Here is a 25,955-nt window from a genome sequence, read left to right on the forward strand (position 1 = left end):
TTCTCTCCTTGGTCTCCCTGTGATTTGTTTCTCTTTTTCCTTGTATCAAGTTGTTGAATTTCTTTCTCGCTAGCCCCTGGCTCCGTATTGAAACTATTCTATCATACTCCAGGGACTGTGGCTCATCTGTGATTGTTTATGGTACATATAATTACAGCAACATATGCTGTAATTATATATGCACAGGCATATATAATTTTCAGTCTTCCCCAAACCTCAGCTTTCAATTATCCAAACTCAAAATTGCTTTTATTTTAATTTTTGACCCCTCTCACCAGTACCACATTAATTGTCTTAAAATTAGTTTCTCGGTGGATTACATGTTAGTGCCATGATCATTGAAAATGTGATTTCTTGCTCTCCATGTCTCAAAAACCATATTCTCAAGTATGTGTATGTATCTGAGGCCCTTTCTTCAGAGCATTTGCACCAGGCATTTCCTCATGCTATTTATTTCAGTTGAAACAAATCACTCCTACATGCTTACACCAGTATTCTAACACATGCCTTACATTTGTGACTCTGTGGTGATTTTATTGAGTGACTAACTCCCCTTCCACATTACCACCACCACCACCATCACCTCCACCGCCCAAATTCCTGATGTTCGGCTGGTCAAGCCATTCAATTCTCTTAAAAAACAATCATGTGGAAGGGTACACAATTCTCCAAAGGAAAGCTTTTAAATTAATTAGTCTCATCTACACTTTTTCCATTTAACTAAATCTAAGATAACTTATTTCCATTAATGTGTCATTTTCTTGTCACTATCTTTTATTCTAAGTAGGGCATGCCATGAATTACTGTTCTCACTGACTCAGGAGTTTTGGAGAAACCTTACTGTCCATTTTCTTTTCAGTACATTTTTATAATATCTTTAAATCAGAAACCAAACATTGGTGTGTGGTTTTCAATCATTAACAAATCTTATTTGTTTGTTGTATCAACTTCTAATTTCAATCGTAGTTTCTTAAACAGTTATACAGTTGGTTCTGCTGTAATGCGCATTTCTTCGATGTGAATCGACTATAACGTGATTGAATAATTAAGACCACTATTTATCAAATTCGAACGTTCCTTACTTGTATTGTTTATAATGTGATTCCAGTCCCATTGGTTTAAATGTTGCTGCTATTACACAATTTTTTTAATAGTGCGCAGGAACGGAACTATCACATTATATCAGAACAGACTGTGTTCAGGCTTTATGGGTTTAAGTGGTACTTATATATTGGGGAGACAAGTGATTGCAGTCAGTTTAAAGATAGCTTTCACATCTCTCATTCTCCAACAGTAAACTACATGAAGTTTGTGCTGCTTCATGTCGTGACATCCCTACGAGCCCTTTTGTTTCATACATCGGGCATGTTTTTGTTACATCAGAGTTTTTGACATGTTCAGTTAATTTATGTGATGCCATTGCGATATATTACTGGCTGCTGAAAGTTCCTGCATTCTGTTCAAATGTTTGCTGCCAGCATCTATAATGTGACTTTTGAGACTTTGTTTTTCACCTGTTTCATTTCCTAAGCTCACTAATATTTCAGCAGGATTATTTGTTTCGTCTCCCAAATTCAGCTGGTTTATTTCATTGTCGTTTCATTTTTGCATCCCTGTTAAGTTTGATTGCTTGTCTGAGCCAGGTTACAGCATGGTTCGGCTAGAATGGCTATCCCACAGGAACTTCCTGAGCCATCAAGGAGGTGGAGAACGAAGATATTTTCAGCCAGGTGATGAACCTGGTACAAAGCAGGAATTAGCACCATCTAGGGACCATGTTGTTATAACCTGTCAAGCTTTTCTGAGCATGTCAGAAGAGCCCTATATTTGCAGATATTTCAGCTGAAAGTCACAAAACATGATTATCTGCTGGACCAGTATTTCAGAGTTCCTCACTTACCATCTTCAACCTGCATGCTAAAGACAGGTCTATGCTGTCTTGATCCTTAACACCACTGTCTTATTTCAAGGTACCATGGATGTCTTGTGTCAGAAAAGATGGAGGAAAAAGAACATAGAAGTACCAATTATTGAGCACATTACTCTCAGCCTAGTATGGAGTCACCTCTGCACAGAATCATCTTCTTTCCATAGAAGTGCCCAGTTTCTGGCCTAGGCTTGCAGTATGATGTTGAAGTGGCTGATCTTGTTACATTTTGGGTGACTTGGCCTGTTGCTGGCATGGGACTTGCTGAAGATGCTGCAGGTCAAAGGGAATTGGCTGGGCTTTCCCTTGTTTGAGTTGTTTGTTATCTAGAGTTTACATGGGGTGAATGTTACTATCGCTTTCTTTCCGACATCTGGATGTTATCCAGGTCTTGCAGTACATTGGCAGGAACTGCTTCATTATCAGCGGATAATGTGACTGGAGCTGAACAATGTGAAATTGTCAGCAAACGGTACTTTGGATGTAGCACATATCAATGATAAAGCAGCTGAAGATGGCTAGAACATTTTTGCAGAGCGTCTGCAGTGAAGTCCTGATTCAGCAAACTCAGCACCCCATTGATGTTGGAGAGCCAGAAATAGGGGTTTTTCTTGCCATCGGCCACTTTATCCTACTTTCCAGCCCTTCTCAGAAAATTGAACCAACCTCCTTCCACTGCGGGAATTGGCAGATTCCTCACTCACCTCACACCTCATATAACTCAGGAGAAGAAGCAACAGGAATCAATTTTCAGTAATCAGGAACTGCAGCTGCTGCTTCAAATGACATCTGCACATTTCAGTTCCAGTCCAAGCTTGCAGCACATCACACAAACCACAAAGGGAATGCAAAAGCGGTATGCAAATCAGGGCAACTTGGAAAACCCCGCAAGGTCCCTTCTGGTGAGCAGAAACACAGAATGTGATTGGGCAAATTAACTTGGGCTGCAGGGGCATAGTTCCAACCATCCATATGTAGAAAATGAAGGATGCAAACCTTATCTGAGTAAACACCATTGTATAGCAAGCTGTAGTTTGAATATACTGTTTAATTCAATATTATCAACTGATATTTAACATGATTTCCATGCTTTGAATATGATAATTAAAAGGCTTCTGATAGCCACAATGTTCCAGTGAAAATGCTGAGAAGAATCTTGCTCCTTTACCCTCGGAGGATTTTTTTTGTTTACATCATCCAAACTGTATTGTTGTCTTGAAACGCTTACAGCTTAGCCATGTACTAAACGCAATAATTGTCCATGAGCGCAGTGTCCTAGTTTTTCATGCAATCATCTCTATTTCAGAACAAGAGCACTTCAGTCCTATTCAAGAGCAGATTTGATTTCTGCTCACTTTCACCCCAGCATTATGTCTCTGTTTGGAGCGCTAGTAATTCTCATCTCAAGCTCTTTTTCTCTTTTAGCCTGCAGCACATTGATAAAAGTGACTTAATACCCTTTTGACCTGTACTCTGTACCATTGACCACTCTTTTAAAACCCAATGGAATAAACAAAAGCTCCTGAATGTGTTCATTGCATATTCAAACAAGGTAAAGAGATGGCATCCACTACAGTTGCAAAATATTGCGCCTGGATTTTGCCAGTGAGCATTTTTGAAGCATTGGCTGTACTTTTCATGCTAGTCTCCCTCTAATTTCTCTCCACTCGGTATTCTTTCGTAACCATTATTATACACAGTAACCATTAGTGTAAGTGTACCAACTGCCCCCATGTCCCTTCCGTCACAATTACTACAGAACGGAAAAACAGGAAATGTGTAAACTCCATGACTGGTCTGCCTGAATCTGCAAAAAAATGCTTGACAAAAGATGGTTAACTTTTCGAGGGCTTTGTCAGAGTGGATACAACATCTGGCATTTATTTGAGTAATAGACTCCACAGTATTGTGTTCTTCCAATTGGCAGATATTGAGTTTCTGTCTTTCTAGTTTTCCATTTATGTCTTTCTGTACACAGTCCCGCCATCTTTCACTTTAATCTTCTATCATCTGGGACTTAGAAAGAGTTCTGAAAGAGTTAAACAGCAGCCATTCCATGCAAGTCTCTTGCTGAAATATAATAGTGCAATAATAATATCTTGATATGGACAGTATCCCAAAGCACTTTGTGAAGGAAGAAAAGATTAACATGTTCTTATTTCTTGCCAGTTTTTCGTTATTTCACAGATCTCTCCTGTCTGCTGGAACACTTCATCCTAATTGCACAGTGCTTTGCAAAAGATATTCAATTTTCGATTTCCACTATGACCTCTCTAAGTGCCATACATAATGTTGGTTAGCACTAGCCCTGTGCCGCCTTCTGTGTTCTTGCCCTCCTTCCAATATAATACCGGTCTCCACTTTGGTACACCTTCCAGCAAAATGGCTGGGAAATGAAAATTGTGGTATGAAAATGGTGGCACAGTATCTGGCCAGATCGTAGTACCATTTCTTGTACCTTTTAATTAGATTAGATTACTTACAGTGTGGAAACAGGCCCTTCGGCCCAACAAGTCCACACCGACCCGCAATCCACCCATACCCCTACATGTACCCCTTACCTAACACTACGGGCAATTTAACATGGCCAATTCACCTGACCCGCACATCTTTGGACTGTGGGAGGAAACCGGAGCACCCGGAGGAAACCCACGCAGAAACGGGGAGAACGTGCAAACTCCACACAGTCAGTCGCCTGAGGCGGGAATTGAACCCAGGTCCCTGGCGCTGTGAGGCAGCAGTGCTAACCACTGTGCCACCGTGCCGCCCAATGTCTTAATGTCTTGCTCTTGGTCACTAGCTGCCATATAAACAATAATTTTGGCTTTGAAGTGGCAGTAGATAGAAACAAAATGGTTCCTGGTAATTATCCAGTAACCATTGCTGAAGATGTATACTTTTGGGCATGTGAATACATGGTTAGGTTTCATTCTAACCTCTTCCACAGTCAAATAATGTTTATTTTTTCATTAGGACATATTTTATTCATAAGATTTGTAAAGGTACATTACATGACAGTTCAAACTGACACAGCATAAATGCAATATGTATGAAGATTTGAAATAGGAGTAGAGGTATGCCATTTGACCCCTCAAGCCTACCAAATTCTGAGGAAGGGTCACCGGACCCAAAATGTTAACTTTGATTTCTCTTCACAGATGCTGCCAGACCTGCTGAGCTTTTCCAGCAACTTCTGTTTTTGTTTCTGATTCACAGCATCTGCAATTCTCTTACATGTTAAAATGCTAAATAAAAACTGTTAGTCTGTAGTTCTTCACCAGCAATGCTTTGCACTGGGCTACCAGCAATTTTTGGAAAGACCAAAGAGTACCTTCTTAGAAAATTTGTAAGATGAAAGAAGAATAAAATTGTACTGAAACAATATTGATGCAGTGTTTGAAATATGCAAATTGTTTAAGAGCCAGGCATTGCTAAAACTTCTGAAGGAGAACCCACAAGCTAAAAAAAGGCTTTTTGTAATTTTTTTCCACTCGTTATTCAATAACACTGCTTAACACATCAAGAGAGGTCTGTTATCTGACCTTTGGGGATCTACTGCCCTTTCATTATAACCAGTCTTAAATTGGCAAGCTGAATAAAGCAGAAATTGTAAAGGGAGGAGTAGCTTTCTGTGAAGGTGTCTCGAAAACGTTTTTGTTCAAATGGAGAAATGTAAAGTGTAATTTTTGTCATGTTTGCATATTCTACATTTGAAAGCAAATGAAAAAGATTATTTCCAGGGAATCCTTGTTTGAAGTTACCCACTTAGTATTGTTTCACATTAATGTCTGTAAGATATTTGGACTGGAAATCTCATTGGGTCTCGTGAAATTTGTCTTGACATTTTTCACAGCAATGTGTCACCTGATGGAGTTGGTGTCATGTTGTCATGACATCCCTTCTCTCACACTTGTGGCCATTCCCAGTCTTCAGAATGGTGGTTTTCACCAGTGACCCTCATCTCCTCACCCACTAGGTCCCAGACCACCCGCTGGAGCTGCCACTCATCCTCTGATGTGATGCAGCTGTTGCCTGTCAGGTGGACCACTGCCCCCATCCTGACAGGCTGCCAGTGCCCCAAGGCCCACCTGGGCATGACTGAGCTTCTCATCCCAGTCAGCCTAGTACCAGTTATTTTTAGAGCTCCATAGCTACCCCTACTCCCACAGCTGGCAGAGCAGACCAGAGAGTAGCTGCGCCCCATGCTGCAGCTGTCATGTGGAGCAGTTCCGTTGAGCAGTGGCTTGAGTGGATATAGGAGATGGTGACAACAGACAAGAAGGGATACTGCGGTATCCCAAAAAAGGCTGCCAAAAAGCTGCCAGGAACAGGCAAGGCACCCAGCAAGTGACCCAAAGCCCAGTTTGTGCAGACCCTAGGTAGCATCTCACCTAGCTCCATCACGAAAGGGTGTGCTTTCGGAGATATTATTAAGTAAAATGTTGCATTTCTTTTATGCTGGTATTTTTAGATTTGCTTTATTTTACATTATTTAATTTATTGATATCAGAATTTAATCATTTAAAGTATTATATTTCAACTTGGTGTGTATAGTTATAATTTTCTTTCTGCTAAGGAAGGCCCTATTGAACGTAACTCGTTTTACCATTAATTCTTATGGGAGTCATGCTTCATTTAAAGTCTTTTCACTTAAAGTTATATATTTTGGAATGCAACTTCAACTTTAAATGAGGTCTGTTTGTACATTTGCTATTGGCTTACAGTAATCTCTAGTCAAGTAGGTGAGCTACTGACAGATAATTTCTGACTTTGCACTGAAATTTCTGATGGAAGATGAACAATTGTGATCCATAATGAGTCTTCTAATTTTTTTTAACGTAGGAACACTTTCTACTCTCCACTTGATGAATCCCAAGAGCATAATCAAGAAATAACCATGTTTTCTTGTCCCATGGCTTTGCTACCATGTATTAATGGTCCAGTATTATGCAGCACGGCATTTGAATCAGAAAATTTTACCCTAAAATAGACAAGTTCATACACTTTGTGAATTGTTTCTTCTCGACAGATTGGTGATTCACAAATTTAAACACATAAATTCAGTTGCTATTGTATCATAAAGGTCTGACACTTTAGTATTAAGTGAAAGTTTCACTGAGTGTAAACGTTATTACGGAATACTAATTCTGTGACTGAGAGGTCAACAAATTCTTTCTATTCTTGTTCAGTGTGGTCAATCATCGCTCTATTTATTAGATGAAATCCACGTTATTTTTTATCATTGTCATTCCAGATGCGGAAGCAAAAGCCATAAATTCCCGCCATTCTGGATCCTTCCTCTCCATCAATAACAGCATAGTTGGCCAACTCAATCAATGGTCTTTTCAGATTTATTTTCAATGAGATCTCATGCTTGACAGTGTTGTGCTGAATCCCATATGTGGTATTCAGCAGTTGTATCTCATGAAATTTACCCTCTTATGTCTGACTTCATTTCAGGTACTTGACAGTTGAAGGGGTTAGCCAAAGAAAAAACGGTTTCCATCTTTATGAGCTATGTTCTTTGTTCATGAAAGATTTTTTTAAACAATAAGTGTTTAGTTGTATTGGATGTTGTCTCTTTAATACTTTATCTATCAACACTTCAGGTAAAATGATTCTGCATCCTCGTTTTCATGGTATGATTGATCTTTATTCACTCCGTGGTCAAGTTAACAACTCAGATTGATTCTAGATTATTCGGATAGTTTTCCCTTCTAGGTCGGTCCCAGTAAATTCTCAGATCTATTGATGGTGCCATGCCTTATCAAGTGCCATTTTGTTGTTCTGCTGTGCTTACATTTTTTACTCGCACAATACTTCTGAACTTAAGATACCTCCTGTTTGTTCTGTTTTGTACAAGTCATTTTGTTTTCAATGATCTTGTCATCTATATTTTTTATACAGTCACTTAAATATTTGAGCATTGAGATATCAGATTACTATGCAAATTTCCTACACTGAGGAAATGCAATTTCATATGCAATTAGCTCCAGCAGTTAGTTCCAGTAGCATTTCTGGAAAAAGGAAAGGGCTAATGTTTTAAAGAACTCAAGAGTTTTTGGCTCAAAACATTAACTGTTCCCTCTTCACAGTTGGATCTGCAGAGTTTTTCCTGGGTTTTCTGTTTTTATTTCAGATTTCCAGCACTCAAATATTTTGTTTTCTATTTGTTTTCATTTATTCTCCTTCACTGGAATCCAGGAACCTATTTTTCATTTGTACCTTTATTTGCTTAAGTCTTGCTGTCTGGAATTTCCTTCCTCAGTCTCCACCATTCCCATTATTGTAAGATCTATTTTAAAATTTCCCTTTCTATCCTAAAATATTCTTCATTGACTTTTTTTTTTGTCTAGTTATGTTGGCATAAAGTACATTGTGACATTTCTCTATGTTAAATTCACTATCTAAAAGCAGGTTGTTTTATTGTGTAACTAACCTGAACAGGAAATCGTAGTGGACATTTATTCTCCCATAAAATGTCAAGGGACACAATAATAGCTCAGTTGGCTCGATGGCTGGTTAATGTTGCAGTGATGCCAACAGCGCAGGTTCAATTCCCAAACCACCTCGTTCCTCATCTGAGGCATGGTGAGCCTCAGATTAAACTTGCTACTATCTCTCTCTACTTCGGGAACAGCCGATGGGACTATGTCAATTTTCACTTCACATTCAGATGAGTTAATTGGTACTGTATTGCTTAATAATCAGTATATTCAATATCAGCTTCTTGATTGCTGGTGTTACTCAGCTTTATTTCTCCACCAGCCCTCTTCAGATCGCCACTGCCTCTTTGTTTTCATACACACAATGCACAGATCAAATCAGTGGCGGGATTAAGAGTGACTTTATTAGATTTTGTTTTGCTCAGTTGTGACCAATGTTTCCATTGCTACATCCTCTTCTCATTGCTACATCACTGAGATTTCCAATGTTAAAATCATGAAAGCCAGTGTGAACTTTCCAGTTGCTGACACTATTTTTCACGGCAGTTTGCTTGAATTTGGCATACACACACATAAGTAGTTTGTGCTTAAAATGTTACTATCTTCGATGCAAATTGTGAACCCGTGATCTTTTGTGCTAGGTTAAAACAACTTGCAGTAGAAGCAGGCCCCACCCGCAGAACTGGGCAGGTCTCACAGTAATCATGGTTTGGATTTTGCTGCAATAGCACTCATTTGCATGGTTTTGAGGAAGCTCAGAAATATAGCTGGTTCTTTTTGGCAACCATAACATTGACAGTTTAGTTGATTTAAAAGATGTTCATTTTAATCTTTTTTTGCTTTGATGAAGAAATTGATTGCTTCACCCAACAATTGCTAACAAGTGTCACATTATATTTTGAAAGATAATTTCAGTAATTTAAGAATCACAAAAATGAGACTTTACAAAATGGATGCAATTTTGAGCGCAATTTTTTTTTACTGAATTACCAATTATGGCCGAAGCAGAAAATCTGTTTCCATGTTTCATCCAAATTTCAGAAATCCAGCCTGCTGCAGTCTCCCTTCCTTTCAAAGATGTGTTTCTTCTGTCACTCTGCTAGCTACAACACTTGCCACCTTCTAATGAGGCACTTACTTCTGTTAAGTAGTAACCTCAATTAAGATTTTCTCCTCCTGACTTCATTTTCACTTTCTGAGTTGTATATTCAACTCCTCGAGGATAGATCTCCTGCTTTTCTCCAATTATGATTGACTCTTTCTTCTCTTCTCCCTTCCTTCAATGAGGTAACTTTCCATTCATTCCTCTATTGGTTCTCTTGTGCCCCTGCAATGCTTCTATTCTGCCTTGTTTGAGTTAATTCACAACTCTTAGCCCAACACCGTTGAACCTAAAATCCTTCTTTGGTTATCTAATTGAGGATATACCTTGAGTGTTGATCACTGGTCTTACCTCAGGCTTCAATTCTGCAATACATCCCTATTTCACTGAAAACTTGTTCAATCAATAACTTTTTAGAGCTTTACAAAAATCTTTGTGATGTTGCTGGTTTATTGTGTTTGTAAGTGGAACTCAAGATAATTGTTTGGTCGATAGCTAGCAGTCATTTTAGATGTATGCTGCAAATATTTTTATTCAGCATGGTGGCTTAGTGGTTAGCACTGCTGCCTCACAGCACCAGGGTCCCAGATTCGATTCCAGCCTTGGACGACTGTCTGTGTGGAGTATGCACATTATCCCTGTGTCTGCGTGGGTTTCCTCCAGATGCTCCGGTTTCCTCCCACAGTCCAAAGATGTGCAGGTCAATTAAATTGGCCATGCTAAATTGCCCATAGCGTTAGGTGCATTAGTCAGAGGGAAATAGGACTGGGTGGGTCTCTCTTCAGAGGGTCGGTGTGGACTTATTGGGCCAAAGGACCTGTTTCCACACTGTAGGGAATCTGATCACGTCAGTAATTGATTTTCCACTGCAGTGCAGGGATTACAAAATGCATAAATGATTGCGTGTCACAATAAAAAAAGAATTGTGCTGGGCAAGGGGGGATATGGTATTCAAATTTTAGATCATGTACTTTTACCACTCCCTTCTGACTGCCCAGTTGAGATTGTGTATGCCATATGAGCACAGGAGCAGCTGCTAACACTTTAGTATCAGGGCATTAATATATATTTTTTTCTGTCCCAGTTTAACTTCACCCTATTTTCTTCATTGGAGCTGTTTCTTCCTCTGGACATAGGAAAACCCAAATTGCACACTTTTGCAACTTGTATCTGCACACTTGGTACCTGTGTAATTCATATACTATTGTTATCTTTTCATACAAGGGTTGTGTTTGCAATGCACATTACTGGAAAGCATGAGGTGTGAGTAAGGAGAGTGTTTCAGCTTCTAACAGTATGGAAAATATTAGATGGAGAGGAATTTGTTAAGTGTGTACAAGAGCATTTTCTGATTCAGTATGTGGATATACCTAATGGAGAAGATGCAAAACCTGACCTACTCAAAGTTTGTGAGAAGATTTGTAGCTCGGGTGCTCATTGTTGTGGTTCTGTTCGCCGAGCTGGGAGTTTTCTCGATACCCAGCAGCAGCAAAACCAACGTAGTTTACAAAATCCCATGCAAGGACTGCACAAAACACTACATAGGACAAACAGGAAGACAGCTAACAACCCGCATCCATGAACACCAACTGGCCACGAAACGACACGACCAGCTATCCCTAGTAGCCATACACTCAGATGACAAACAACACGAATTCGATTGGGACAACACCACTATTATAGGACAGGCCAAACAGAGAACAGCCAGGGAATTCCTAGAAGCATGGCACTCATCCACGAATTCAATCAACAGACACATCGACCTAGACCCTATATACCGGCCACTGCAGCGGACAGCTACTGACAACCGGAAGCGGCAGATTCAAACCGGTATAAATGCAGGAGGAATCAGCACAGAAGCGCTTCACAGGAGGCTCCTAAGCACTGAAGATGTCACCTAGAAAGGGGACGAAACGTTTGCAAGAAAAACTCCCAGCTCGGCGAACAGAACCACAACAACCTGACCTACTCTTGGGAAATAAGGCAGGGCAGCTGACTGAGGTGTCAGTGGGGGAGCACTTTGGGGCCAGTTTTAACATAGTGATGGAAAAGGATAAACCAGATGCAAAAGTTGAAGTTCTAATTTGGAGAAAGGCTAATTAGGCAAGAACTTTAAAAAGCTGATTGGGGGCTGATGTTCGCGCATAAAAGGACGGCTGGAAAGTGGGAACCTTTCAAAAATGAAATAATAAGAATCCAGAGATAGTATATTCCTGTTAAGGTGAAAGGAAAGGCTGGTAGGTATAGAGATTGCTGGATGACTAGAGAAATTGAGGTTTTGATTAAGAAATAGAAGGAAGCATATGTCAGGTATGGACAGGAGAGATTGGGTGGATCCTCAGACTATAAAGACAGTAGGAGTATACTTAAGAGGGAAATCAGGAGAGCAAAAAGGAGACATGAGATAGCTTTGGCAAATAGGGTTTTTGTCAATACATTAAGGACAAAAGGGTAACTAGGGAGAGAATAGGGCACCTCAAAGATCAGCAAGACAGCCTATGTGTGTAGCCACAGGAGGTGTGGGAGATACTAAACAAGTATTTTGCCTCAGTGTTTACTGTGGAGAAAGATCTGGAAGCTATGGACTGTGGGGAAATAGATGATGACATCTTGAAAAATGTCTATGTTACAGTGGAGGAGGTGCTAGATGTCTTGAAATGCTTGAAAGTGTATAAATTCCCAGGACCTGATCAGGTGTACTCTAGGATTCTGTGGGAAGCGAGCTAAGTGATTGCTCGGCCCCTTGCTGAGATATTTGTCTCATTGATAGTCACAGGTGAGGTACCGGAAGACTGGAGGTTGGCTAACGTGCTGCCATTGTTTAAGAAGGGGGATAAGGAAAAGTCAGGGAACTATACACCCGTGAGCCTGACATCAGTGGTGGGCAAGTTGTTGGAGAGAATCCTGAGGGACAGGATTTACATGTATTTGGAAAGGCAAGGACTGATTAGGGATAGTCAGCATGGCTTTGTGCACAGGAAATCATGTCTCACGAATTTGATTAGAGTTGTTTTGAAGAAATAACAACGACGATTGATGAGGGCAGAGCGGTAGAGTGATCTATATGGAGTTGTGAGTGTGTTGTTGGAAAAGCACATCATCCGAGGAGCAGGAAAATTGACTTTTCAGGCCGGAGCCTTCATCAGGATCTATATGGACTCCAATAAGGCGTTCGACAAAGTTCCTTATGGGAGGCTGGTTAGCAAGATTACATGGAATAGAGGGAGAACTAGCCATTTGAATACAGAACTGGCTGTAAGGTAGAAGACAGAGGGTGGCAGAGGTTGCTTTTCAGATTGGAGGCCTGTAACTAGTGATGTGCCACAAGGGTTGGTGCTGGGTCCATTACTTTTTGTCATTTATATAAACGTTTTAGATGTGAACATAGGAGGTGTAGTTACTAAGTTTGCAGATGACACCAAAATTGAAGGTGTCGTGGACAGCGAAGAATGTTACTGCAGAATACAATGGGATTTTGGTCAGATGGGAAAATGGACTGAGGAGTGACAGATGGAGTTTAATTTAGATACATGCGAGGTGCTGCATTATTGAAAAGAAAATCAGAGCAGGACTTACAAACTTACTTAATGGTAAGGTCCGAGGGAGTGTTGCTGAACAATGAGACCTTGGCTTGCAGGTTCATAGTTCCTTGAAAGTAGAGTCACAGGTAGATAGGATAGTGAAGAACGATGTTGTGAAACTTGAAAGGGTTCAGAAAAGATTTATAAGGATGTTGCCGGGGTTGGAGGATTTGAGCTATAGGGAGAGGCTGAATTGGCTGGGTCTGTTTTCCCTGGAGTGTCAGAGGCTGAGGGGTGACCTTAGAGATTTAATAAATCATGAGGGGCATGGATAGGGTAAATGAACAAAGCCTTTTCCCTGGGATGGGGAGTCCAGAACTCGAGGGCGTAGGTTTAGGGTGAGGGGAAAAGATATAAAAGGGACCTAAGGGGCAACATTTTCATGCAGAGCGTGGTGCATGTATGGAATGAGCTGCAAGAGGACCTGGTGGAGGCTGGTACAATTACAGTATTTAATAGGATTCTGGATGGATGTATGAATAGGAAGTGTTTAGAGGGATATGGGCCAAGTGCTAGCAAATGGGAATAGGTTAGATTAGGATATCTGGTCGGCATGGACGAGTTGGACTGAAAGGTCTGTCTGTGTGCTGTACATCTTACTGACTCTATGACTTGGCTCTCTCCTCCAAGCACCTTAGATTACCAGTACCACCACATGCCACTGCTGTGGTCCCCATGAAATCTCTCAAGCCATGATCTTTTGCACTAGGTACAGTCCTGTGATTCCATGCAATATCAATTGAGTATGTTTTGCATTCATTTGGGGAAATGGGAAATGATCCCATCACCACCCCAAGTAGAACCCTCCAACTCATTGATTCTGATTAAAAACAAATTCTGCCATGTGAATAACACCATGTATTACTTATAATCTTGTGCCAAAAAACCAGAAACTACATTAGAGGATGATCTGTTTTTACAACTTACTGAAATTTCATCCATTCTCAGATGAATGGAACACCAACTGGGTTAAAACCCATTAGAGCAAGAAATGAAGTGAATTATTAATCTTGGTCACAATGGTCCAAACAATGGTTTCTCTCTGGAAAGGAGAGAACAGTTGGTGTACATTTCAATTTCAAGAATAGAGTATTTGCCAATCAGTGTAAAGGAGCAGGTGATTAGATTTTTCTTTTCCCCAAGTGTCTAGACCAGCTAGACCAATTTAAATCAAAGTAGACAAGATGACAACACTCAGGGATGTGACATTCTGTTACATTTTTCACTGCATTATGTTTTCTCCATTGGAAATACACTTTGTTACATGTGAACAGATGCAGAACATTGGTCAACATAAGCGTGTCTTATCTTTAAAGGAATGAATCGTAGCATTCAAAACATTTCAATACAACATCAAGTAGTGAAATTTGAAAGTGGGAAAACATTTTACACTTGCCTTTCATAATGTTTCAGACTTCTCAGCAAGGTTTCAATTTACTTTGCAAACTATCTCACCTGGTGGGCTTTTCATAGGCTTCTAAAGACCCACCCCACCTGATTAAAAATACACATAGGAGGAAATCTGAATTTCATTTCCCATTTAAAATGAAGAATTGACCTTAGTGAGGGTGGGTTGGATAAGAAGTTTGCACACTAGGCATTCCTGACCTGCAAAATGAGCAGCCCAAAATGGCACAAGGTCAGCAATGTGAAGGAACGTGTGTAGCCGCTAGTGCACCCAGATGAAAATTCAGCCTTTGACGTTTGTTGTTATGCTGTTCCTCAGGTGACCATGCTTCATCTCTGAGCCCAAATAATGAATGTGGACAAACTATTTCAGGAAGGAAAACATTTTTTATTGACTCAGTCTTTTCCCCACCTGATGCTTACGCACGAGCACTTTACAACACAAACCACAAAATAAAACCTGAACTAAAGTTTCTCTGTTATCTCTATTGCAACTGTGTTGTGAACTGTTAATTCAGTTGCTGTGTTATTGTTGATCATCCAACTGAGGTCTAGCTGGGAATCAGTTCAGATAATTAGTAGAATATACTTATCGTAGAATATACTAACTTTACATTGCTTCATAGTCACTTAATTGATCCAGTCAGCATGAATGATTAATAGGACCATATTAGCTCAACTTATTTACAAATTAGCATTGCAAGTTTTTTTTTACTTAATTCAGGCCATAATTGAAAAAGAATAGGTAAAATTACTAGGTAAAATACAAACCACTGGATAAGTAATGGCAACTTTTGGCTTTAGAGTTTGTAAATTAAAGTCGCCACAGTCCTGGAGGGCTGTTCTCTTATTAGGGAGGTGATTGTACTTGGGAGTCACCTTGCCTCAGATGAGGGGGGAGATTGAGAAGGCAGGATCTTCATTGCAACCTCAGCCAGTGTAGGAATTGAACCACGGTGTTTGTGTTACTCTGCATTGCAAACTAGCGATCTAGCCATCTGAACTAAGTGAACCCGACTTTGCAAATGATGTGAGTACTGAGTCAGTTCCATATTTTGAAGACTAGCAAATCAGTCATTTAATGTAGGACATGGTGCAATCAGTCTTGATTTCAGTGCAGTGAGGATTCCTGGCTCCACTAGGCAATATTGGCAGCTTTCTGCAGTGGCTAATATTACGTAGTCAGAGAAAAGAATAACCGGAAAGCAACAGTGCAGTATGAGATAAAACTGATCAAGCCTTGCAATATTTAAGTCAACTATATCAAAAGACATCCAATTTAATTTAAGATTAAGACTTTTATAATGGAAGTTCCTCGTGTGAAAGGTTTATGTTACCAAACTGAAGTTATTCTGTCAATTTTAATTAGTATAGATTTATTTTATGGTACAAAAGTGGCTATTTGTCAAATATTTTATGCTTTTAGCACCTGAACAGAAAATGTGTGAACCACAAAAGGTCAACCTTGAAATCATCTGTTTCCTCTTGTTACATTTTTCTGACTTTACAAGGAATTTAATGTGACCAGCTGCAGGGAACAATTTTCTTCTGTTTGTCACTCTTTGTTAATTGTTAAGTGACTTCTGCATTACTCAAGATTTTCCTAAAAATGCTTCCACTTTTAAGTTTCTTTACTCATTACTGCTATCAAGGTAGTCCAGTTTCACAGTTGATGTTGCGGGCACTAAATTGATGTGCCTCCCTAAGATATTTTGATGTCAGAACATAAGCTTTTAACCACAATTTCTTGCATGACTAATCTGTAGCTTTGAATAGGATGGAAAAAGAGTGCTATGGGGAGGTTAGCTTCTTGTTCAAAGTGAAGGAAGGAAAAGCACTCAATCCTTCAATGCCTGCCTCCTTTGCCTTCCACCGGTCAGTTTGAGAACAACCGCATCAGATAATTGGGTATAAAATGGCTGCCTACTTCCACGTGTCATGGAAGGATGAGAGGTCCTCATGGGGGAAGTAGGGTTTAATATATGTACATCTGTTTATGGACAGTGTGAAAGATTGATATCTGTAAGGTTGATAAAAGAAAGGAAGTTTAATTTTGAGTTAAAATTGAACAGGAAATCAGGCCATGTTCCAAAATGTTCGTTTTAAAAATGTTAAAGAACTGTAATTAGTAGTATTCTAATGATTGCTTTAAAAAGATGTTCCTTTTACCAGTGCAGCAAAATTCCATTGCAATGTTTAGAGCCAGTTTGCCATTGAAAAGATGAAAACAGTTTCCTTCCAGCACAAAAGAGAAATAGTCCAGTAAGAGATGGCTCAGCCAAGTTCCTGCAATTTTGTCTAAACTTCACTGGCAATTTCTTAAAATCAGGGTAATATTAAGTTGGGGTAGTTTGGTAGCTTTGTCGGGATGTTTTTCAACCCCGGCATAATACTGGACAACAACTAATGGACTTGGGAAATATGGAGCAGAAACCTTGTCATTGTGTTTAATGCGGAACAGATTTTGTACTGCTCCAAGTGTCCTATACACATTACATGGAATAGAGTGCAGATTTTCTGTCCAGTCTGAGGTTGATAAAATGCACATGATTCTGATTTAAAACTAAAAGGAATTTTGCAACAAAGTTACAATTGCAATCTAAACTACTATCTCTGGTTGCTAATTTAAAGTGTATGCTTTAAGAATATTTTTTGATCACTTTGGTTTTCAGATATTGTTAGTCCAGTGATATTAAAATACTATACTTCAAGCACCTGATGCTTAGGTTCTTTAATGAATGTTATCATGTTGAGTTTTTGTTTTAGCTTTGAAAAATGTATTTCAGATTTCTTCACAGTTAATGTTTGGAACTTGGATACATTATAACCACTTAAAATTTATGAAGACCTTTGACAAAATTTAACACTTTTGCAAAATTTAATGAAGAATAGAATTATAAATTAGCCGAGTTTTAGTGATTAAAGGCAATATTTAAAAATACTGTAATTTTAATTAAAAATAATGACTGTCTAAGCAAATGCTTTCAGTATTCGCACTTAAAGAAACAACAGACAAGACCTTAGGTTTAGATATTAATATTGCAGCTATGATTGATTTTCTTTGGGACAGTTATGGCTGTTTTTCCCAATGCATTACTGCACACATTGTATCAGTTCCACACTGCAAGATTTCAGAATTGTGATCAGTCTGATCCCAGGTCAAATTCTTTTCAAATCAATCAAGCTACTTATTATTGCAACACATTTACAGAACATTATGCATTTTTAATTGAAAGACCGTTAAGCTAGGATTGCCAAATATGACCTGACTGCAATTAGATTAGATTACTTACAGTGTGGAAACAGGCCCTTCGGCCCAACAAGTCCACACTGACCCGCTGAAGCGCAACCCACCCATACCCCTACATTTACCTAACACTATGGACAATTTAGCAAGGCCAATTCACCTGACCCACACATCTTTGTGACTGTGGAAGGAAAACGGAGCACCCGGAGGAAACCCAAGCAGACATGGGGAGACCGTGCAAACTCCACACAGTCGCCTGAGTCGGGAACTGAACCCAGGTCTCTGGCGCTGTGAGGCAGCAGTGCTAACTACTGTGCCACCGTGCCGCCCACGGTGCAATATAATGCAAATTCATTGTATGTCTTAGTTTTCTGAAAAGTCTTAGAAGCTTTTATCTTTTGTTCAAAAAAAATTATGCTTATTTCTCTCTGCCCTTCCAGCACCAATAGCTGCCGGAACAGGCCCGAATTTCTCCCTCTCAGATTTGGAGGGATCTTCGTATTATAGCATGAGCCCTGGGGCCATGAGGAGGTCTTTGCCAAGCACGTCCTCCAGCAGGTAATGAAAAGATTTATACTGAATCATGAATTAACCTGTGTGTTAGCAATTACTAAATGTCATTATTGCACAGTTAAAGTAAATTGATCTTAGATAAAATGTCAGATTGTTTGGAATGGGGATAATGTAGTTGGTTGTTAGAAAATAATCTGAGACAAACCTGTGGAAGCATTTCATTGGAAATTTGACTGAACATTTTAAGTGGCCTGAGATAGTTAAGCCAATATACAATGATTGTCGATAAATGATATTCAGAAATCTCTTTTTGCTGTGCAAAAAAACTACAGAATTGAGATGTCTCCTCATCTTTATTTCATGCATTTTCATCTGTACTCCCCAAATGCATCCAAGTAACTTGCCACACAATGATTTTTGACAGTTGTACTAAAGGTGTTCATTATCAGACTCCTGTTATACTATGATATTGAACTGTGTACCAAATTTAGACCATTATGCAGATTAAATGCTACCCAGTTCTCTTCAAAGGATGCTCCACAGGTCTTAGTATGTTAATTCTAGGTTCTTTTTCAACAACCCTCTCATTAACCATGCATGGTGATTCATGAACTCTCAGTACAATGCCATCTTTTGATTGTTAACATTTCATTGAGGTTTGCTTCTGTGAAATATTGGGTACCGTTTTAGAATTTTTCTGAAATTCTTATTAATTATGCTCACTCTGTGTCTCCTTTTGTTTTAAGAACGCCATGCAATTTGTTCCAAGAATAAAGGAAGTTAACATTACAAGTGAAAATATAGGCTTACAATCACGTTAATGTTAAGTGCGAAACTGGGCCTATGAAAGTTATTGGCCCAAAATTTGCTATGACTGGTCTCTGAGAAAAGCATGTTATAATTATTGTGCAAATCGGCCAAGAATATCTGACAATGAAGAACTACAATTTCAAGTTCCCTCAAGTTGCTAGGGATATGGGCTACTTTGCTGTTAGCTTCACAAACCATCCTGTGTTTCATGAAGTTGCTGCATTTACACACTAATTACACTCACTGCAAAAAGTTTAGTTAATTAACAAGGTAAGTACTGTACAATGAAATGATAATTGTAATGACTGCCAATCAATCCCATTTGCCCAGAAAGAAAACAATTAAAAATGCGGTTTCATTTAGATTTTTAAAATGTCGCATTTTGATCTTAATTTTTTTCTTAATTTTCCACTCTGACTGGCTTTTCCCGGTTAATCCAATCTTTTTTTTCTCAAATACAACAGCAAGGAACTGCGGATGCTGGAAATCAAAAATAAACAGTGAAATATTGGTAATACTTTACAGACAGCTTCTGTGGAGAGCCAGAATTAATGTTTCAGGTCAATAATCTTTCATCAGAACAGGAAAAAATTGAAACACTATGTCTAAAGATATAGTCCGCAAGAATGAGTTAATGTCAGCTCTCTTTGATGTCTGAAAACAGATACTGTGTATGGAATACATTGAAAATTAATTCATGAGATGTGCCATTTTGGTCCTGAAAGCTCCAAAAGAGAAAATGGGAAAAGCAGCTATATAAGAAACCAAGCAAGCCTAAGTAGAATATCAGCTGAAGAAAATGCTGGTTTGTTATTATTGAAATTTATATTCTGAACTAATTCTCCTGATTTTAGATTGATTTTCCAGTGATTCATGTAGCTTTCTTTGATCAAGAGGATATTCAGATGACTAATTGACTGGTCATTGTAAAATAGCCATTCAATGTGTCCAATTGCCTCATAATTCTGTGCAACTTCCCATTTGACCCTGCCTAGATGCCTCAGAGGTTGATACCTTGAGCTGTAACAGTGCCAGGTCCTTTTTATTGAACATCTCTTTGGTATCACTTTGAATATAATATTTATCTCTCCCTGTACTTTTTGGGGACTTTGCACTATGCTTTAGCCATAGGACATGTTTCTTATGTCTATGCTGCTTGTGCACTGGTATTAAGTAGACCACAAAAGCAACCAGTTATAATAGGCGTAAACTCCCACTTCTGATCATACTTTCTGCCCTGTAAGAGGGTTTGACCTGCCAGGTGATAACTCCCAATATTGATACACTGAGAACTTGTATTTCAACATGAGAGAAGCGCGTTGGCAAATTAGCTATTCCCTGAAAAAAATGTGCAGGACTGTAGTGCAGAATCATCCATGTCTATTAAATGTAAAGTAGCCAGCACACCACCTTCATGCTGCATGCTTATTTTAATGATTGCTGCATACAGACAGCCTTAAACATGTCGTACATTGGCTACAAGCATCAGAAGAATTTCTAAAGTTGCTACTTCAAACTAGCCTGCAAGAGCTAGTGTGCACCTCTTAAAAGGAAAGCACTTTATAGCTGTTGGAAGTGCTGACATGATTTGGATGAGTGCAGGGCAATAAACAGTATAGACTGACCATGGAGCAGTGCGTATATTAAGGATTTCTGTAGGTGCACTGGAGCAGGAGTTGGAAAAGAAACGAGATGGCCTCTGTCAGCAAAGGCAGGGAAGTCTTCCAAAAACATGGTAGGAGAAAGTAGGAGCAAATAACATGGAGATCAATTCCTACAAAGAATTGGAAACAGTCCCACAAGAAGTTGTTTTTCATTTGTTTATGGGTTGTTCATTTACAGTGTATGATTGTTTCAGTTCAATCACTGGTTAATGCTTCCCCTTCAGGACTTTAGTAGTGGAAAATTTAGTGGTATTGTCTCTGAATTTCGAGGGGAGATGGTTAGATTCTCTCAAGTTTGAACTTGTATTTTTGTAGCAATTGTACAGCACAAATATTATTTGCCACTTATCAGTTCAATCCTAGATATTTTTCACGTTTTGCTATACGAATATGGATATTTTCAGTACCTAGGGATTAGTGAGTTTTGCTGAACGTTATGCAATAGTGAAAATGGACACTTCTGACTGCTATGATGGAGGGAAGGTCCTTCATGAAGCAGCTGAAGATGGTGAGCTTAGACAACTATAGAGTGCTGCTGCATAATATTTTGGGACTGAGATGATTAGCCCCCACCAACCCACAACAAGTTTCATTGGTTCTTTGTATGACTCCCTGGTAGAATCTAAACTAGTGAGGAATTTCACTTCGTAGGTCTATCAATGACCAACTTCACTGATGATGGACAGGAGACTGATGGCCCTATATGTGACCACATTGGACTTGTCCTGCTTTTTGTTTTCAGGACAGACCTAGGCAATTTTCCATGTTATCAGAAAGATCAGTTCTTGATTAATAAGGAGATTACGGGCTACAGGGAGATGGCTGGAGAATGGAATTGAGAAATATACCATCCAAAACAAATGATGGAGCACACTTGATGGGCCAAATGGTCTAATTTTGCTCCTATGTCTTATGGTCTTGCGTGCACACATTTTCACCAAATTATATTAGCTATTTATTGCAAGGCAGTTGAAGTACTGGAATGAGGGAGTCATGCTACAATTGCACAGGGCCTTGTTAGGACCATCATAAACAGTTTTAACCTTCACATTTAAAGAAGGATATACTTACTTTTGGGATGACGGGGTGAAGTTTTACTCGATAAATATCTCATATGAAACTGATTTCTTAAGATGGGGAGTTAAATAAATTGAGCCTATACTCTGGATTTAAAAAGATCATCACTTATTTTTCTCGAAATATGTAAGGCTGTGAAGGGACTTTACCAGATAGACAGCAGAGAAGTTATTTCCACTAGCTAAGGAATCTAAAATGGTAAGATTGATGTCAGATCAACATTGCACACTAATTAAGGTCATGATCTCTTTTAATAAGAAACTGTCGAATGTGCTTCACATTATCACTGTGTGCAGGCATCTTAGATGCCATTTTGAAGCACAAAGGGCTTGCCCCCAAAAAGGAAGCACTATTGAATTTAGTTTCAACCCCATTATCGTCTTGAAACACCAATGCACAATACCAACATTTCTTTATTACTGTTAAACGACTTGCTTAAAACCCAAAATTGGTGTGCACGGCTTTGTTTTGAAGTAATTTTGTTTTGATTTGAGCCATTTCATGTGCAGCAGAATATGTACTTAATTAGCACAACAAATTATCCTTATTACAGTTCTCTGATATATGCACTCTGGTTACTGATAAAAACGATTAAATGCAAGAACCGTAGATAATAACCCAGTAATTTATTTGTAATCTTCCTTATTTGCTTTGAAATTGTTTGACGATATATGTGGTACATGTGATATAAAGATTTCAAGCATTTTAAGATGCTATGAATAAATGCGGAATAGGGAATACTAACATATCAGAATTTTTATTATGAATGTACATCATGTGATTTCTAAAAGTATCTTATCTCCAAATATATTGGATTTATATATTATTGGATTTTATTATGATGAGCAAGTTGTCATGAGGATGTGGGCAGGAGCATTATCTAGAATTTGAATAAGTTTGTGCCTTTTGCCAAGAGAAATTTGAGCATGCTTGTTATGAAGGAAATCTGATGCAATATTTCTGCGTTGTGTTAGGATTCCAGGTCCAATTCCACTTTGTTGAGAGATGGTTATATCTCTACCCTAACATAAGTGTAGTTTCAGGTGGAAACAGGGATGTTTACAAGAGATCGAAATTATGTAGCAATCAGGTTTGAACGTACTACTTGTAATGAGATATACACGAAACACATTTCTGTTAGGTTCCAAAACCAATTGGTGCAAGCAACATTTCAGTCTCTTGGAAAAACTGAACAAGCTGCATCCCATCCAAAACAAAAGTTCTTGAAACAACCATATCTTCATCCATATGCCAATTAGCATTAAAGATGGGAAAAATAAATTCTTTTCTCCTGGCTCACTTGGACGTACATTGACAGTAACCTTTTCTTATTTATTCTTTCATGGAATGTGTGCATCACTGGATAGAGCTGTGTTTGTTGCCCTTCTGAGTGGCTTCCAGATAATAGTTAAGAGTAAGTATCAATGCTATGGACCTGGAGTCAGATTTCCTTCCCTAAAGGCGACTAGTTTAGGGATCTGTAGGATTGTGCAGTTTTTCTAGTTTTATCCAGTATTGGATGAGCAGGCATTGTCTACTTTTAAATAACGTGAAGGCTATTCTCCATCTACTGACTCCATCTCTTTCCCTGGCAAATTAAACCAGTTTGTCCACAACCTTGCTGTCATATTTGATACCCCGATAGCTGTGTCATCATCAAGACCAGCTCTTTCCACTCTGTAACATTGCCTGACTTTGCTCCTGGCTCAGCTTGTCTGCTGCTAAAACACTGATATCTTTGTGACCTGTTGACTGAACTGTTTCACCACATTCCTGGCTGGTTGCCCATATTTTAGCCTTCATAAGTATCGCATCAACCAAAATCTGAGGTACAGCATGCTGCAGAGCACATTGAAGCCTTTTAGTGGATTGAAGTCACCTATTTGAGACTGCTTGTGTAATGCAACAAACTTGAGAGAAAAACACTTTTTCTCTTCATGAGTCATTAGCCTCAGATAACATGCGTACAGCCCTTACAGTAGAGAAGGGTAAGATTAATAGGTGTCTTGAAAATTGGGGGATTTTGAGAAGATGCGAGAAATTAGTTCTACCAGCAGGTTAATAAAACAAAGAACTGGGGAGGCTTGAGATCTGAAACAAAAACCAGAAATAACTGGAGAGACTCAGGTTCAGCAACATCTGTGGCGAGAATAGAGTCAAGATTAGAGTAGTGCTGGAAAACCTTAGCAGGACAGGCTATTAAGTTTATCTCCACCCCCAAGGCTCCCAGCTTCATTCCTGATGAAGGGCTTTCGCTCGAAACGTCGATTTTCCTGCTCCTCGGATGCTGCCTGACCTACTGTGCTTTTCCAGCACCACTCTAATCTTGACTCTAATCTCCAGCATCTGCAGTACCCACTTTTGCCTCTGTGGAGGGAATAGCAGAGGCAATGCTATTTATGGAAAAAGCAGGAGAACCTAATAAGTACTTTGCGTCAATCTTCACAGTGGAAGACATGAGTAATATCCCAACAATTAAAGGGAGTCAGGGGGCCGAGCTGTGTATGGTTGCCATTACAAAAGAGAAAGTGCTAGAAAAGCTAAAAGGTCTTAAAATTGATAAATTTCCTGGCCCCGATGGGATACATCCTAGAGTTCTGAGAGAGGTGGCTGAGGAAATAGCGCAGGCATTGGTTGAGATCTTTCAAAAGCCACTGGAGTCAGGGAAAGTCCCAGATGATTGGAAGATTGCTGTTGTAACCCCCTTATTCAAGAAAGGATCAAGACAAAAGATGGAAAATTATAGGCCAATTAGCCTAAACTCGGTTGTTGGTAAAATTCTAGAATCCATCATTAAGGATGAGGTTTCTAAATTCTTGGAAGAGCAGAGTCTGATTAGAACAAGTCAACATGGATTTAGTAAGGGGAGGTCGTGTCTGACAAACCTGTTGGAATTCTTTGAAGAGGTGACAAGTAGGTTAGACCAGGGAAACCCAGTGGATGTGGTCTATCTAGACTTCCAAAAGGCCTTTGATATGGTGCCACACGGGAAGCTGCTGAGCAAGGTGAGGGCCCATGGTATTCGAGGTGAGCTACTGGTATGGATTGAGGATTGGTTGTCTGACAGAAGGCAGAGAGTTGGGATAAAAGGTTCTTTTTCGGAATGGCAGCCGGTGACAAGCGGTGTCCCGCAGGGTTCAGTGTTGGGGCTGTTCATATTATATATTAATGATCTGGATGAAGGGACTGGGGGCATTCTAACGAAGTTTGCCAATGATACGAAGTTAGGTGGACAGGCAGGCACTCCTGAGGAAGTAGGGAGGCTGCAGAAGAATCTTGACAGTTTGGGAGAGTGGTCCAGGAAATGGCTGATGGAATTCAATGTGAGCAAATGTGAGGTGTTGCACTTTGGAAAAAAGAATACAAGCATGGACTACTTTCTAAATGGTGAGAAAATTCATAAAGCCAAAGTACAAAGTGATCTGGGAGTGCTAGTCGAGGATTCTCTCAAGGTAAACATGCAGGTTGAGTCCGTGATTAAGAAAACGAATGCAATGTTGTCATTTATCTCAAGAGGGTTGGAATATAAAGCACTGTTGTGCTACTGCGACTTTATAAAGCTCTGGTTAGGCCCCATTTGGAGTACTGTGTCCAGTTTTGGTCCCCACACTTCAGGAAGGACATACTGGCACTGGAGCATGTCCAGCGGAGATTCACACGGATGATCCCTGGAATGGTTGGTCTAACATACGAGGAACGGCTGAGGATCCTGGGATTGTATTCATTGGAGTTTAGAAGATTAAGGGGAGATCTAATAGAAACTTACAAGATAATACATGGCTTGGAAAGGGTGGACGCTAGGAAATTGTTTCTGTTAGACGAGGAGAGTAGGACCCGTGGACACCGCCTTAGAATTAGAGGGGTTAAATTCAGAACAGAAATGCGGAGACATTTCTTCAGCCAGAGAGTGGTGGGCCTGTGGAATTCATAGCCGCAGAGTGCAGTGGAGGCCGGGTCGCTAAATGTCTTCAAGGCAGAGATTGATAAATTCTTGATGTCACAAGGAATTAAGAGCTACGGGGAGAATGCGGGTAAGTGGAGTTGAAATGCCCATCAGCCATGATTGAATGGCGGAGTGGACTCGATGGGCCGAATGGCCTTACTTCCACTCCTATGTCTTATGGTCTAATGCCTTGACGGAAGTGACCCATTCTTTATTTGAAGGATGAACATTAGCTAGA

General features: G+C 39.5%; 1 protein-coding gene across 7 annotated transcripts in view; it reads left to right on the top strand.

The window, feature by feature from the left end:
• The window catches only part of nfia (nuclear factor I/A), a 506,523-nt gene that overhangs the window by 310,046 nt on the left and 170,522 nt on the right, over positions 1-25,955 (top strand). For all 7 annotated transcript variants that reach the window (XM_060830426.1, XM_060830431.1, XM_060830425.1 and 4 more), the window contains one exon: positions 18,151-18,268. In XM_060830426.1, coding sequence (XP_060686409.1) covers positions 18,151-18,268 — 118 coding nt within the window. The remainder of the gene's footprint in view (positions 1-18,150; positions 18,269-25,955) is intronic.

Source organism: Hemiscyllium ocellatum, chromosome 9 (genome assembly GCF_020745735.1).
Source record: "Hemiscyllium ocellatum isolate sHemOce1 chromosome 9, sHemOce1.pat.X.cur, whole genome shotgun sequence".
Lineage (NCBI taxonomy): Eukaryota > Metazoa > Chordata > Chondrichthyes > Orectolobiformes > Hemiscylliidae > Hemiscyllium > Hemiscyllium ocellatum.